Source organism: Musca vetustissima, unplaced genomic scaffold (assembly GCF_032173495.1).
Source record: "Musca vetustissima isolate MV318-11 ecotype Yass unplaced genomic scaffold, APGP_CSIRO_Mvet_v1 utg1880, whole genome shotgun sequence".
NCBI lineage: Eukaryota > Metazoa > Arthropoda > Insecta > Diptera > Muscidae > Musca > Musca vetustissima.
Window position 1 is genome coordinate 1 of NW_026883130.1, and position 16,794 is coordinate 16,794.

The 16,794-nt window shown below is 33.5% G+C and overlaps 2 protein-coding genes across 2 annotated transcripts; one reads left to right on the top strand and one right to left on the bottom strand.

Moving 5' to 3' along the window:
* Positions 1 to 1,662: 1,662 nt before the first annotated feature.
* Positions 1,663 to 3,481, bottom strand: LOC133329881 (uncharacterized). Its single transcript, XM_061538340.1, has 2 exons — positions 3,413 to 3,481; positions 1,663 to 2,757 (listed from the first exon to the last, which is right to left on the bottom strand). Exons 1-2 carry the CDS (start codon positions 3,479 to 3,481, stop codon positions 1,663 to 1,665), a joined length of 1,164 nt encoding a protein of 387 aa, XP_061394324.1.
* Positions 3,482 to 10,684: 7,203 nt separating this feature from the next.
* Positions 10,685 to 16,414, top strand: LOC133329880 (fibroleukin-like; the record flags this gene model as incomplete). Its single annotated transcript, XM_061538339.1, has 11 exons — positions 10,685 to 10,780; positions 10,848 to 11,005; positions 11,086 to 11,106; positions 11,222 to 11,272; positions 12,690 to 12,788; positions 12,989 to 13,078; positions 13,175 to 13,249; positions 15,119 to 15,139; positions 15,251 to 15,331; positions 15,625 to 16,022; positions 16,323 to 16,414. Coding segments are annotated over exons 1-11 (1,182 nt in total), but the record flags the coding sequence as incomplete, so codon positions are not given.
* Positions 16,415 to 16,794: the final 380 nt, after the last annotated feature.

Below are 16,794 nucleotides of genomic sequence, written 5' to 3' on the forward strand. Positions count from 1 at the left end.
AAAAACAAAAGTGGGGAAACCCAAACAAAAATTCTCCAATTTTTTAAATGTGACATTTGAGTTGAGAAAATATAAAAATGTATTAAAAACAACAATATTTTCAGAAAAAATGGAAAACATGAATTAAAAGTAAAGAAATAGGGGTTGATATTATAGTCAGGAGAAAGAGAATTATTTTTTCTATTTAGATCCATATGCGTTTCATGCAAATATATTACAATTTTGGTGTAAAACAAGAAACAAAAAGTTTGAAATAAAAGAACCCTGATGACATGAATTAAGAATAGTGTTGTATGAACGGGTTAATTCATGTACGTAATTCTGAGAGCGAACTACGTTGTTCGAATGCCCGTCAGAACATGGCAATAGCCCATTTAATTGGGAGGGCCAAGGACGAACCCTATTGAAATTGGTTCAGATTTAAATATGATTCCCTTTTATATTTTCGTGCGATTTAATTTAAATGGTCCGCCAAAGTCCCCATATATCATTCGATTTGCACGAAATTTGACACAGCGTAATTAATTAAGTCTGGAATTATGTGTGTTAACTTTCGTGAAAATTGGTTCATATTTAGATATATCTCCCATACATATTTTCGTCTGATTTAATGTAAATGGTGCACCGAAGTCCCTATATATCTTTCGATTTGCACGAAATTTTGCACAGCGTAATTAATTAAGTCTGGAATGATGTGTGTTAAGTTTCCCGAAAATCGGTTCAGATTTAGATATAGCTCCCATATATATTTTCGTCCGATTTAATGTAGATGGTGCACCAACGTCCCTGCGAAATGTTGCACAGCGTATCAAATTAAGACTTGAATGACGTTAGTGGGTTTTGTTGAAATTGGTGCAGATGCTGCCATAGATTCCATATATATTTCGAACGGGTGTCTGATTGAGATTAAATTTTGAACAGTGCGATACACCGAATAGCGTGTATAAAGTTTGCTTTAAATCGATTTAAATAAATTTCTTCCATTGTACGCAAACGACTCTAAATCTGCTTTGCAGAATTGCATAGGTTGCAGAATGACATATGTATGGATCGATATTAGTCGGTTAACATATAGATAAAGATCACATATTTAAGTCCGATAGCATATTAAGTTCGTCTGCTAGGTTACATTTGTAGAATATACCCAAAGTGGTGAGGTAATCTTATAGTCGGTCCAGTCCGACTTTACTACTTTTCTTACTGTTTTATGTTTTGATATATGATCTTGTGGTTTTGCTCATGTTGGCTATTTGTCTGATATTGTGGTTCATTATGAACTGCATTTCTTCCTCTTATTATAAAATAAATGTCCGTTTTGTATTAATTTTTCTTTGAATACGGAAATAGCACCTCCTATTGGAAGGTCTTATAATATAACTACCATATTCGAGCATACACATCATTTGACTCGGTACTCATCATCAAAACATATATTCCAAACTAATCATATTTAAATCTGAACCGATTAGCTAAAAGGGAGCAAAACATCTTCCACCAAATCTTTAAATATCGAATCCGATATAACCCACATTTCGAATTAGTATATATATTTTTTACAAAACTTTTTAAATCGTTTCTTTTTATTTTATTTATTTATTTTTTTTTTTCTTTTGTATTTTCTACCTTAACATAATCTTATTATCGTCTAACTTGTTGCTAAATCTAATAAATATAGCCTCCATTGGAACCGTATTGAGTATCAATACCGCTGGAAGCACTTGCACTCACGCTGGCACCTTTGTGTCCCACCGAGGTGTGGTAGGCAGCTTGTTGTTGAGTGAAATAACCAGAACCGGGAACAACTTGAGCTTGGGCAACTTTTTGTTTTTGGCTGATGGTGGAAGCACCTACACTCACGCTGGCACCTTTGTGTCCCACCGAGGTGTGGTAGGCAGCTTGTTGTTGAGTGAAGTAATCAGAAACGGGAACAACTTGAGCTTGGGCAACTTCTTGCTTCTGGCTGATAGTGGTGTAGTAAGTAGCTTGTTGTTGGGTGAAATCATCAGAACCGGGAACAACGGGAGCAACTGGTTCAGGAATAACAGCGGCTTCTTCTTGTTGATGTTCCGATTCGTGAACAGCTTCATTTACAATAGCACCTGTATAGTATTGTTGTTGTTCAACTTCGGGTTCTTGTTGGACTTCTTCGACAACACTGTTGGAGGTAACTTCTTCCTGTTCGGGTTTGTAGACCAATCCGGTATAGTATTGTTGTTCAGCTTCCTGTTGGTGGGTTTCTTCATCAACAGGGGTGACTGTTACATGTTCGGGTTTATAGACCAAACCGGTGTAATATTGTTGTTGGGGTTCTTCTTGGTGAGTTTCTTCAACGACAGTGGTGGAGGTAGCTTCTTCCTCTTCGGGTTTGTGGACCAAACCGGTGTAATACTGTTGTTGGGGTTCTTCTTGGTGAGTTTCTTCAACGACAGTGGTGGAGGTGGCTTCTTCCTGTTCGGGTTTGTAGACCAAACCGGTATAGTATTGTTGGTGATGTTCCTGTTGTTCAGGTACTTTAACTTCGTTGTGTACAGAGACTGAAACTTGCTTCACTTTTTGAACTTGAATTGGTTTATTGACATATTTGGTTTCAGTGACATGGTGAACTGTGGTGAGTTTAGGGATTTCCTGACTTTGTTCAGCATATTCAACATGTTTGTGGGCCAAAGCAGCCATATGAGGTGGCAGGTATTCGTTATTCAAATGGCTGACATCGGCGGCAGCAACACCCAAAAGGGCCAAGGCAACAATAGCGAATTTCTGAAAATAAAAGAAATTTAATTGTTAGAATATTTTTAAAAGATAGATGCACTTAGGTACGGCATTGATATTTTGTTCGTTAATAAAAAATTTTAAAAATAACACAGACTCAAAAAATGTGAAATATTTAATGCTTATGTTGAGTTCCACTTCGATATAAGAGTTTTGTTATAATCCTTCACGATTTCAAATTTTTACACGAAATAGCTTACCATATTTCCAAGATGTTTCAGATGCTTATCCCAAGACTATTAATCCCGTACTGGCATTGTTGATGTCACCAGACTTATGTATTTATATACCATTCTGGACAGAACAGAAACTTCAACAGAGAGAATCAGAATCAAACCGTAACAAACTAAGCTTTAAATCATACACGGAATTAGCATTAGAATTCAGCTGCGGCATCCATACAAGCAGCATCTCCATATCGAAATAAATAAACAAACAGCAGCTATTTGTAAAATCAAACCAAAAAAACAGAAATCGGTAGCCAAAATAAAAAATAACTAAAAATAAAAAACAGAAAATAAATATTTATATCGATATTAATTAAGAATATTAGCCGAAAGCCTATTCTATTCGAAGATTTAGAACTCATTAATGAAACTTCATTTGTTTTTTCTCGCTGACAGCATAAACTCTGTGATGTTACCAAACTGCCACCAAACACCCGTGGCGTGGTTAGACTAGTTTCTTTTAGCAGCATTAGAATTGAGTTCATTGACTGCGTGTGTGATTTGGATTAATTTTATGATACCCTATAGTAAAACCTGTGGCACAGACAATTTTTTCATTTACTAACGATTCAAAAAATTTCTTTATTAGCAGTCATAATTTGATTTTGAGAATATTGACTTCCTTCTAACTAATATTGAAAATATTTCAATTAAGCCTTTTTTCATCAGACTTTTATTAGAATTCGTAGTATCTTCAATTTTATAACCACCACCATAGTATAGAGGGAATATTAAGTCTGTTTTTTCCGTTTGTAACTCATCGAAAAAAATCATTTACGACCCTCTATAGAATATATACTCTCGATCAGATGTCCGTCTCTCTGTTGTAATCACTCTAGGCTCCAAATGAATTGTGATAGATCCAAAAATTAGCACAGAGTTGTATTTTGTATGCAGATAGGTCAAGTTCGAAGATGAGCTATTTCGGCCCCAAATATATGGGGGTAACCCCCTAATTTTCGATATTTTGGGGTTCTTGAGTGCGCTTTCAGACGAATTCGCTGAAATTTGGTATAATATGGTCTTATTGGCTACCAAATACTACCACTTAAATTATAAACATTTGTAAACTTTTTGTGCTAGCCCCCATATAACGACATCCACTAAGTTTTGGTATTTTTTGGGTTCTTGAGCGCGCCTTTCAACCAAATCAGACCCCATATATGCATACATATGCATATGTTTGTAAAATGCAAAAGGAAACAAGATAGATCCATGGCTCCCATGGTTGGGCAATCTAGTTCACTTAGCGGATCGATCTTTCTCGTTCCTTTTCTAGTTCCTTTGCTCCATACAGTTCCGAATCCTACATAGTTCCTTTGAATCTCTCTTTTCATCGTTCTTTTTTCGTTTTTTCTATATAGTTCCTTTGATCCAAAGAGATCAGAAAAATGAACTATATTAATTAAAGAGCTGGAACTAGTTCCGATCGTTTCTTTCTCGAAACGAACTAGTTCGTTCCACAACTACCCAACTCTAGAGAATATTCACAGAATCATTTTCTGCGTCGATTTATGCATGCTCATTTACTTGACACAAGGATGAGCTCAATTGAAATTGGTGAAAATCTTTTCAGATTTAGATATAGCTATGTAAATCGTGCATCAAAGTCCTTATATATCTTTAGATTTGCCCAACATTTGGCATAGCGTACTGAATTGAGCCTAAAATGATGTGTGCTAAGTTTCGTTGAAATAGGTTCTGATTTAGATGTATCCCCCATATATATTTTCATCCGGTTTAATGTAAATGCTCCACCAAAGTCCCTATATTTCTTTCGATTTGCATGAAATTTTGAATATCGCACTGAATTAAGTCTAGAATGAAGTGTGGTAAGTTTCGTGAAAATCGGTTAAGATTAAGATATAGCTCCCATATATTTTCGACCGATTTTAAGTAAATGGTGCACTAAAGACCCAAAGCTAGCCAGATTGACACAACGTTTTGCAAAGCGTACTGAAGTTGATATAAATCTCTGGCAAGTTTCGTTGACATCGGTTCCGATTGCATGTTAGGATTCATATGTAGAGCATATGCAGTCTGACTATACTACTTTCCTCTCCGCCTTCTTTCAAAATAGTTAACTTATTTGTTATTTGTTTTGGAGTTGTCTACATACAGCCGTATCCCACCATATGTAGGATATTCTGTACTCGAAATTGGACGATTTAGTGGATTTAGCCATCTGTTGCCTAGTCCCTATACAAAAATACCTACCTATTTCATATTTAGGATGAAGGAAGGTATTGTGAGGCAAAATGAAAATGTCATGTTCGAAATTGAGTTAAATCGGTCCTCAATTAGGCATAGCCCATCGTATAATTATAACACCAAATGTTCGATGCTTTCTATCCCATATCTAACGTTGATCGATAAATTGCATTATTGGACCACAATTGCGGGTTTTGAGATTTTAGGGAAAATCCCCATTAAACATTGTTGTATTACAACATTTTGGTTTACAACAATTGTAAATCAAGTTCATTGATATCGGTGCTCTCCTTCTGGCTTCTCCTTAACATGAGCAAAGATATATTTTGAATATCCAAGTTGAGAAAATATGAAGGGGTCCGATACAGTAATTCCTTACACTTTTCTCCAGGCACCAGTATCCATAGTATTCAATTTAATTTCTGAACAAATACGGTTTATTTGACCTCGTGAAAATTTGACCTAACCGTTCAAAAGATCATTCGTTTGGATTGCCTGAAAATCCTCCTGTGTCGTGCCAGTATATAGACTACATCTAGATGGTACATAATAGACATAAGGACGGGCACACGTATCCAAGTTGGTACATCTCGCCCTGTCCAAAGTCTCTAAATAATATCGATATATTCCGAGAATTTTTAGTTGTTCTTATTGAACTGTTATGTTGAACATCTAAAATGTTAGTATTATTTTAACCGAAATTCGTCCCCAACATCTAAATAATATATCAAATTTGTCACATACAATATACACAAATTAATATACCCTTCATCATATGATAGGGTGTCTATTGAAAACAAATTGTTTTCAACAAACGAGATGAAAGCTTATATTATTAAGATGTGTTGCCAAAATTTTAAAAAAGACACCACATCATTATCAAAATATGCATAAACAAATCTAATGTATTTTTAATGTTATTAACGACAAAAAACAAAAAAAATACTCCACCAAAAACTAGTCACGTTTTAAGAACAAAAACTCTTTTTCGGTCGTAAATCAATTTGTAAAAATATTAATACGTAATCTGTTGGCTTGAAAAGGCCAATATGTCTGTCATTTATAATCATTATGAAAATATATTACAAAAATAACCACAAGAGATTTTTCATTTACACCAAAATGACGTAATGTAGCGTCGTAAGCGAGATCGAAAAGAATATTAGCATAAATAAGACTAATAAAATAGCGCAGAACTAGGAACTAAAAGATTTGACAATAGGTGAAAGTTTCAAATTAACATTTTGATTTAAACGATCTTAATTAGCTTAGAATTGTGCCATTTGTTTAATATGCATATTTGTGTTTTTTCTTAAAATTTAAAATATTTAAAAAAGGGGGTTTTTGAAATTTATAAAAATGTTAATAATTTGAAGCTTTATGATAAAATTTTAAAATATGTCATTACAGCAATAAGTCTTTTCAGATTCGGCTCCATTTAAGTTTAGATATTCAACTTAAATGGAACCGTAAACGCGATGAGATTGTCACCTTCTGAAGTTCGTTAAAACTCAATCCAATTCTGAATAATTCGTACTGGGATTTAAAGTGAGAGTCAATTACATATGGTACTCATGTGATGCATTCCGATTATTACATGTGGATTAATTTGTGTGGATTTGCTTCGAGCAGATTTATCCAGAGGTCATATCGATGGGGGCTTACAGGAGAAAACGAAATACCAAACTACAAACACTCAGAATGGGCTAGGAACATAATCATACTAAGCCAGTAAGGAATGTAAATAGGTCGGAAAGGGACGACTATATGATACACTTCACCTTTGGGTACATACAAGAGATGCTCATATGTACAATATCCTTTAGACAATAGACAATAAAAAACATCGATCCATACGCCCCTCCATTTGCATAAAATCGGACACAAATATATGAGGGAGCTATATCTAAATCTGAATCTATTTCAACGACAAAAGATCGTGCAAATAGAACAGGATCTATCGTGCACAATTTACATAAAATGGGACTTAAGTATATATGTGAGCTATATTTAAATCGGAACCGATTTCAAACTTAACAAACTAGACTAAATTCCATTCTCGCTACTAAATTTCGTGTATATAGAACAAAAAAAGACTCCTCGGTGCGCCATTTACATAAAATCGGACGAAAATTTATATGGGAGCTATATCTAAATCTGAACATATTTCAACAAAATTTCACGGTTGTCAACATATATAAATTTGAACTTAAGTCAGTACGCCGTACAAAATTTTGTACCAATCGGCCTAAATTTGTTTATTTGTTGTTCCGTTTACATAAAATCGGAGCTATATCTAAATCTGAACCGATTTTTCCCAATTTAAATAGGTTTCGTCCTTGGGCCAATTAAGTAAGACGTGTCAAATTTCAATTTGGATCATAAATGCGACCTGTGCTTTGTTCACAAAAATACATACTATACGTTTAACTCCCACATCCGAGGACATACATTAATTGATATCAATTTCAATTTACTATCAACTTCTCGGGTTTATGCCTTTCAGGAGTAAATATATACGCCATAGAATAAAATGTTTTCATTCACAAAATATGACCAATAACCGGAACCTCATACCATCAGCACTACATATCCGCCCTCTTGGGTGGTATACTAATAATACTAATACTAATCAATATCAGAATATGTAGACCACTGTCTATATTAACGTATAACTCTCTCATCCGAGGACATACACCAATATAATTTAAATTTAATTCGATTGAAAAACGTGCCCAACATTTCCAAAATTCCAAAATATATGGAGGCAATACGAAAACGAGAACTGATATTTCCAGTTTGCAATATTGTGATCTCTATCGTTATTTCTGCAGAAAAGCTAAAAATTCGAAATCTAATTTTATTCTGATCGGAAATATATCAGACGATCATTTTGTACTGTTGCAAACAGAATTTTATACACCTCATGGCTGAGTGTATGAATGGATAGAACTGAGTATGTGTTCCAGATTAAGAGGAATCTTCTAATTGACAAAGCCATATGGGATAACCTTCAAAATATTTAAAACTTTTCTCAATTACCAAATTTCGTACCAATCCCAAATATCTTATTAGAGATATAAAATCTCAATGTTTAATGCACGTAGAATAGATATGAATGAATATGGGGTCCGAGATAAACAATTCGTTATATTGCGAAATAAATTAGAAATTAAATCCTCTATGGAATTCATAAAATAACAATAATAATAAGATGTGACACGCCATAATCAATTCATAAAAATAGTTTCTATTGTTCTAATATTGCGTTTTGACAAATCAATAAAATATGCAATAAACTGATAAGAATTTATTTTTAATTTTTGAACAAGTTTTATTCAGCAGGGTGGAATACATAAATAATAAAATATTCTATCTATGCTAAATAGTACTTTTTTGATCACATTGATAAATTTCTAAAGATATTTCTTGATTAAAATAAAATCCAGTAGGGCTTCACAATGAGAACAATGTAAATTAACGATAACAAAACTAAATAAACAAACTCATTCATCTTTCTACTCAAAACCGGTTAATATTATCATTTAAATACTATAATCACTGAATATATAATATATAGTGATTATAGAATGAAGCAAAAGTTGTTTATACCCTCACCATAAGGTGGAGTGACCCCACAAACTATATATTCTTGATCACAATAAAATTCTATGACGATTTACGCATGTCCGTCTGTCTGTTGAAGTCATGATAGAGATCGCAATTTTATATATAGAGCTCTCAAATTTTGCACATACATTGCTATTACTCCCAGGATGTTTGGCAATCGAATATATCGGCCCATGTTTTGGTGGACCATAATTTGTTATTTTAGGTTTTCACTGAATGGCACATATCCGTCAAAAAAAAATTATTAACATTGACCCAAGTTTCAGGGTAGCCCCCATATAACAGTACTCCCCAATACTCGGTATTTTGGACAGGTTTTCCAACCGAATTAGCTGAAATTTGGTATTTTTGGCACATATCCATACCAAAAAGTATTAATGTTGGAACAAGTTTCAAGGTAGCACCCATATAACGGTTCCCCCAGTATTCTTTATTCTAGGGATTTTGGATATGTTTTCCAACCGAACTGTATTTTTTATTCTCATTGAATAACACATGTTCGTACTAAAAATTAATAATCGTGACAAAAATTTTAGGGTAGCTCTCATATAACGGTACATCCAGTATGCCAGTGTCGTAGCAATTATACGGGGCTACTCTAAAAAGTGATAATATTCCTAAAAGCTTCAAAATACCGAATATTAAGGGTTCGATCGATAAAATGTGTGTGTAAAAATTTGATTTTAACAGACAGTCTACATCGTCATAGAATTATATTCTGATCAAAAATAAACATACTTTATGGGATCTCCGGTGAAAATTTCGGAAATGTAGCAAACGGAATGACAAATTTAATATTCACAGAAAAAATAATTCGTATATTATATGAATATTGTTCAGAAAGTGTGCCCAATGTCAGGATTTCTGCATTTTATGAATGCAATTCATAAATCTTTATCTAATTTTTTCTTGGCAGAGAGAGAGAGAGAAAATAACTTTGGGTGTGTGTTTGGCGGTGTTGGCGGGTTTCTATGATACAGAAAATCGTTGTTGTTTCAATATTTCTATTTGATTTTATGTTTTCTTCTTCTTTGTTATGTATTGCCTCTTTTCTTCTTATTTGCTTCCATGTTCATGTTCAACGTTGTATATATAATGACGCAGAACATTATATATGCAACATTGAACATTCGGTTTGGGCTTGTTGTTCGTATCAACACATTTTTCTTATATTGCATTTAGCATTTATATCGAAATAATTTGGAAAATGTATATGCGAATTTCATAACACCAATTCAGCCGTCTGCATCATTGTCTGAAAGAAACAAACAATGGAATGCAGAACTAGTCACAATCGAGTGAGTGCAAACTCAGCGGTTGTTAGCAAAAGAAACAGTGGTCAAATAAAGGGTTGAAGAATGGATGGTGGTTGTCGTGGTGTTTTTTCTTGGGTGGAATACATTTTCTTTTTGCCAAAAAGAGAGAGAAAAAATAAGCGCAAATCTTGGTAAAGTAGAACGAATTACAAAAATAGTTGTGATATTAATGAAATGTTTACATTTTTTTGGGAAAATAGTGGCACTCGTGGGACTATACAAATTGTTATTGGTATTCACATGTTGAATGTAGAAAACATTAACTATGAATGAAACTATGAAAATATTCAATAACAATTTTCTCTGTGTATACTTTACTATGTGGTGGTGGGTAAAAAATGCCCTTTGCCACAGTGTATTATTAAAATAAAAGCTTGGATTTTTGTGGAAATTGATAAGAACGCTAACGTGTAAATTTCGCATTACCACTAATCGCCAGTTTGCATCGGAACGTCGATAGTGACAGAACAATAGAAATGAAAATAATTTCCTTATTAATACTAATAATATTACAAATAATAATCAGCAATAATGCAGACGACAACATCGTACAACATTGTACACCCTGTACCACTCCCGACAACACCACCACCACCACAATTCCTACCCCCAACATATCTGAAGAATGCTATGTATATTAAAAATGGAAAAATAAATATTTGAAATAATTATTTTTTTTCTATTTTAAATTTAGGATCCTAATGAAGATGAACATCAATTGAACCTGTGGAAAAGTTTATTTTTTAAAGTGAATGTATTATTAGATGAGGCGGAGAAAATAAGCAGTGAAACGAATAAAATGAACAGCGAAGTGAATAGACTAAACACCAATCTGTTGAATGTGAACAATAAGTAAGTATTTGGAAACGAACTAAAAATTGTGTAAATGATTTTTGATATATGTTAATGTTATTACCCCTTTTTAATTTCAGAATTGATGATTTAGACAAAAGGTAGGGTTCGCATGAACATTTTTCTTAGCACCTAAAAATGGGGGTTGAGATCGAACTATTATAACCCCTAAAAAATTACGATAAAAACATGTTAATCTTCAATTTTAATTTTCAGGCAACAGGGACATGAACACGTGTCGTTAATTGGTGTCAACTTGGACGAGGGGTATGTATAAAATTATTTTGTAGAGACCAAAGTTTAGAGACGTAATAGTGTGGGAAAAAATGTTATTAAAAATCATAGATTTTTTCAAAAGTTTATATTAAATTTGTCATTCTGTTTGTAATACTACGAAATATTCGCCGGAGATCCATAATGTTTATATTCTTTATAAGAATAATATTTGATGTTGATTTACCCATGTCTGTCTTTTAGCAATTTTGTACACACATTGCTACTACTCCTAGGACGTTTGGAATTGAAATTGGAATATATTGGTCCCTTATGTAACATTACCCCAAAATATTCGGTATTTGGTAGTTTAGGTTTTTATTGGGTAGCAAATCTTCCTCTAGAAAATTTTCAATAGGGTTCGTCCTTGGGCTAAATAAATGAGATGTGCCAAATTTCATCCAATTCGGATCATAAATGCCACGTGTACGGTCAGACGGATATGCGAACGGACGTGCACAAATCGACACAGAAATTGATTTAATGCATTGCTAAAAGAAACCATGTGTCTACCTCGTTTCCTTTTACCAGTTACAAATATATATGCACAAAGACATAATACCACAGAGGGGTGAAGGGTATAATAGCAATTGGTTTATTGCTATCTATATGAAATAACCGAATCTATTGGCAAAATTTCGTGACGATTGGCCCATAAGTGGGGCCTGTACTGTATTTACAAATTTGAATGGACAAGCAGACGAACGGACAAACATTGTCGTTCAATTCGGTTAGTTCGTCCAGGACTAATATTTCATGACGATACAATCTCTTGGGCCCATACAAACCTCATAATACCACCAGAACATAATTTTATAAAAAATTACCATACTATAGCTTCCATATATATATATATATACATATATACAGTGGTGGTCACGTAATTAGTACACATATTAAGGGAAAATTTTTTTGATTAACCCTCGATCCGTTTGGAATATTTTTAATATTTTTTTTATTCAAAACGCTTATGTGTATTGTACTCTACCGATAAAGTGTGAAAATAGAAAATAATCATGGAATTTTATGAAATATAACGGTATTTCTGAAAAAAGCCAACTTTTGCAAGGGACACCTAATTAGCGCACCTTGGAGTTGTTAAATTAAATGCAGTTGATATTTTAAAACATATACAAAAAATAACTTCATGTTAGCAAATTAAGTCCAATAAGTCTTTTTCAGAAGAAAAAAATAAAAAAATCGGCAAAATCTATTTAAATTGCAAAAATTAACAAAAATTGGCAAAATTCAAAAAGTGGGCCAGAAATTGATTTAATAACTAGAGATCAAGAAATATTTACAAAAATTAACAAAAAATCGAAAAAATGCACTTAAAGGAAAGATCAATTTATAATGAGCTAATTACGTGACCACCACTGTATATATAAAATTTTCGTTATTTAATTTTCAGACAACAGGAACAAGAAGCGGAAGATGAAAATAAAGTGCAGACAATAATGGATCACATATCATCTGTAAATGTCACCTTGATCGAAGAAGTTACGAAGGGGTATGTATGAAACATATTGTAGAGATCAATAAGCCATTGTAAAGGCTACACAAATATGCGGATTTACCAACTGGTAGAAAATTTAAAATATAAAAAAATTATATTTATTTTGTTTCGAAATATTTATCCATGTCTCCTAATTAAATTAAAAATCCCTTATAAAGCATATATATATATTTATTATTTTCCAAAATTTCCAGGCGACAGGAACACGAAAATAATATGAAAATATTATTGGAGCAAATGTCATCTATGAATGCCACCCTTACGAAGAAGGAGGTCTGTACAGAGTATGTATTAAACTTTAAAGACTATATATATATATATTAAATATTTAATAGGTTTAGAAATCAAGGAAATTTATTTGTTTAATACTTTATTTTCAGGCAACAGGAGCACGAAAAGGATATGAAAAAACTAATGGAGGAAGTGTCGTTAATGAATGTCACCTTGAACGAGAGGTATGTACGAAATTGTTCGAAATTTTTATACACTACACAATTATAGCTCGGTTGCCCTACTTTTTACACTATCCACCATGGAAGGTATACTAAATTTTTCATTCCGTTTGCAAACCATCGAAATATTCAATATTCATACAAAGTATATATATTAGCCATGTAGGTCTTTCCGTCCATCTGATGTTTTTGATTGAATTGAAGATAAAGGTTTGGAAATTTGCACATACATTTAAATTACTCCTAGAATGTTACGCATTGGAAATGGGATATATCTATTCTCTCGGTTGTCCCCATACAACTGTACACCCAAATATTCGATGTTTTGGTAATTTTTGATAAATTTTATACCCTATACAACTATGTTGTCAGGATATTATAGCTTTGTGTATCCCCAAGAGTTTGTAACGGGAAATATTGATCCTAGACCCACATTTAAGTATACCGATCGTCATCCCGTACATCACAAAATTTTATACAAAGAAAAACGTCTGACCATGTAATAAGCATGGCTGCTTTGATGAAAATCGATCTACATTTTCAGCGGGTCTAATGGGCCCTGACTTTTGTGTGAAAAATTGCAAAATTTTTATTCTGGGGCGTATATATTAGGTTGGGGAAAAATAAATCCATTATTTTTATATGACCTATAGGACTTTATTTAACATGCTTCGGAATGTCTGATTTAGGACAAATATGCACCGATTCACAGTCCTCCCTAGATATACATCGCTAATCATTAAAGAAATTTTGCAATTTCAAGAAAAACATGATAATTGCTTGGTGCCAAGTCCGGACTGTATTGCGGATGCACTAAAACTTCCCAACCAAGGTCCCGAAGTTTCTGGCGAGTCACTGTACATGTGTGTGGTCTAACGTGGTTCTGGTCGAACACGACAACTCTCCTGTTGGCCAATTCTGGCCGTTTGTGGTCAATTGCTATATTCAAACGGTCCGGGGTTATCGTATGTGATCCATTTCTTATCTCCAGTCACCATCCGTTTAAGAAATATGTCTATCTCATTCCGTTTGGACAGCTTCTTCTTGAATCCAGCTTTGTGTATAACAGTTTTATGGTCGATTTTTAGCTCCTGGGCGATGTTACGACTGCTAACATGCCGGTCAACTTCGATCAATTCTCCGATTTTATCGACATTTTCCTAATGTATTTCTTTTCCCAACTAATATTTACTTCTGATGGACATAGACCCGAAAAGGTGATAGTATATCCAAGTGGATTGGTTGGCCTTTAAATTGATACCAATTATATTGTTGTATGTACTCGAATGTGAGAGTTATACGTAAATATTTAAAGGTGTCATGGTATTTTTTAGTACTACCATTAACCCAATAGAGGGCGGAAATATCGCGCTGATCGCTTTGAAATTACACTTGAAGTTCCGGTTATGGTCCAGGAAGTCGCCTACAGTTGTCGGGGATGTTCAGATGATATTTTGGGGGTGCAATGAACCGAAAACTTTATTTTTGTGAGATTTCCTAGTCGCTCTAGAAGTCATTATTATATGCAGAAGATCAAACTTTTAAATACTTTGTATACTTTAAATACAGTGGAAAACTAGATTTGCAAAATATGTCAGGGTTAGGAAGTGGAGCTGTTGACCTATAATCGATGTAGAGGGTGAACATATCGCGAAATTTTACAATGCTCAGAATATAGAACCGCATAATGTTAGATTTTCGTAGTAATTGTGTATGGTATCATATGGTCGGCCCTGTCCGACCATATGATACCCTACACAATATTTATTTACAATATTTACACCCGCTCACTGGGTGTAAATATTTTATTACGACTCAAAATAAGCAAAGGTTTTAATATTTAAAATAACTGCGTTTTCTTTTTCATTTCAGAATTGACGAATTGAACAAAAGGTAGTGATATTGTTATTAAAGATACACCGTACAATGGATAAAAATAATACCTCAATCTTTTAAGTGACTTCAAATTTTCTACGGAACTAAAATGGCATTCTCTATTTTCAGGCAACACGAACAAGAAAAGGATATTAAGAAAATACTGGAGCACGTATCGAGAATGGATGTCACTTCGGAGGAAGCTTATACGTATGTATGAAACTATTTATAATTAGTAAGCTTTTATTAGTCGCTTTTACCAACCGAAGTACATCCTCAACCCATGACTTGTATATTCTGGATTACATTTATCCGAATGCCCTTTGGGTGTTCAGTCAGTCCGAGTGTCCTCCTTAGGTCCAAATTTAAGAAATGTAGAAATCCAAGTAATTGACTCAAAATTTGCATTGTGGATGGTTCGGTCCTCTTTTACTTTTTTGCTGATAGACTATATGTTTTCGACTTCTTCTCTTAAAACTAATTTTTATCGATTTTTATTCTAGAAATAACGTTGAGATTTTACAAAATTGGACAACAATTCTCCGACGAATGGATGGTTCTGTCAATTTTTACCGTAGTTGGAGTCAATTTGTAAAAGGCTTTGGAAATCCACCTAATGGCGAATTCTTCATTGGACTAGACAAATTGCATAAATTAACGACAACTGTTCCCGATGTCGAATTAAAAGTGATTTTAAAAGATTGGGAGGGTGAAGAACGTTATGCCATCTATGATGGCTTTCGAATTGCTGATAAATCAGAAAAATACGAACTGAAGTTACTAGGCGACTATAGGGGAAATGCTGGTGATTCAATGGCATACAGCAAAGGACAGAAGTTTACTACCTTTGATGAGGATAATGACAAGAAAAATGACGGTAATTGTGCCTATGTTTATAAAGGTAACTGGTGGTATAACAATTGTTTTTACAGGTATGCGACGAATTATTATTATTTTACATTTTTGTAACATTTTTTATTTATTTATTTTTTTGCAGTAACCTATTTGGCCCATATAAAAGCGAGGCAGATGCAAAAACACTCGGAATTTCTTGGTATCATTGGAAAAACACTTATTATTATTCGTATAAGTATGCTGAAATGCGAATTAGAGAAAAACCTTTATAAAAATATGTTTGAGTCCAATTAGAAAATATAGAAAAAAACAAATAATAAAAATGTCGATTCTTATGTTTAAAAAGGATTAAAGATTTCTTTTCATTATCCAAAGCTTAAGGTTTACGACAGCCAAGGGACCGGCGAAATTGATCGCTATAAACGTTATCAAATAAAGGTAAGACTTTAGATACAGTCATTATAAGCGGCATGTTTTTGTAAACGATTTTAACGGTATTTGCTGTGCAAATCAGTACATTTATGTGTTTTTGTTGCTGATTGCGGTAGCGCGAAAAATATTAATTTGTGAATAATAGCCCGGCCATAATATTTATGTGAAATTAAGTTTCCAGGCCCAAATATATAATGATCTATCTCTATATGAATAAATGGATCAATGATCCACGGATATATTATCGTAAACCATAACCATTGAGTGGAGCAGTATAATCGGACGTGGCCGACCATATGATACCCTATACAACTAAAACGAAAATTTAACTTTCTGCACCCTCTTGACCGATTATATGTCAACAACTCCACTTTCTAGCTCTGGCA

Bases quoted from the DNA above. Each gene is read 5' to 3' on its own strand.
- LOC133329881 (XM_061538340.1), bottom strand. From the start codon at position 3,481: ATGAACTCAATTCTAATGCTGCTAAAAGAAACTAGTCTAACCACGCCA. The intron at 2,758-3,412 runs GTAACATCACAG...TTTTATTTTCAG, and splicing joins GGGTGTTTGGTGGCAGTTTG to AAATTCGCTATTGTTGCCTT.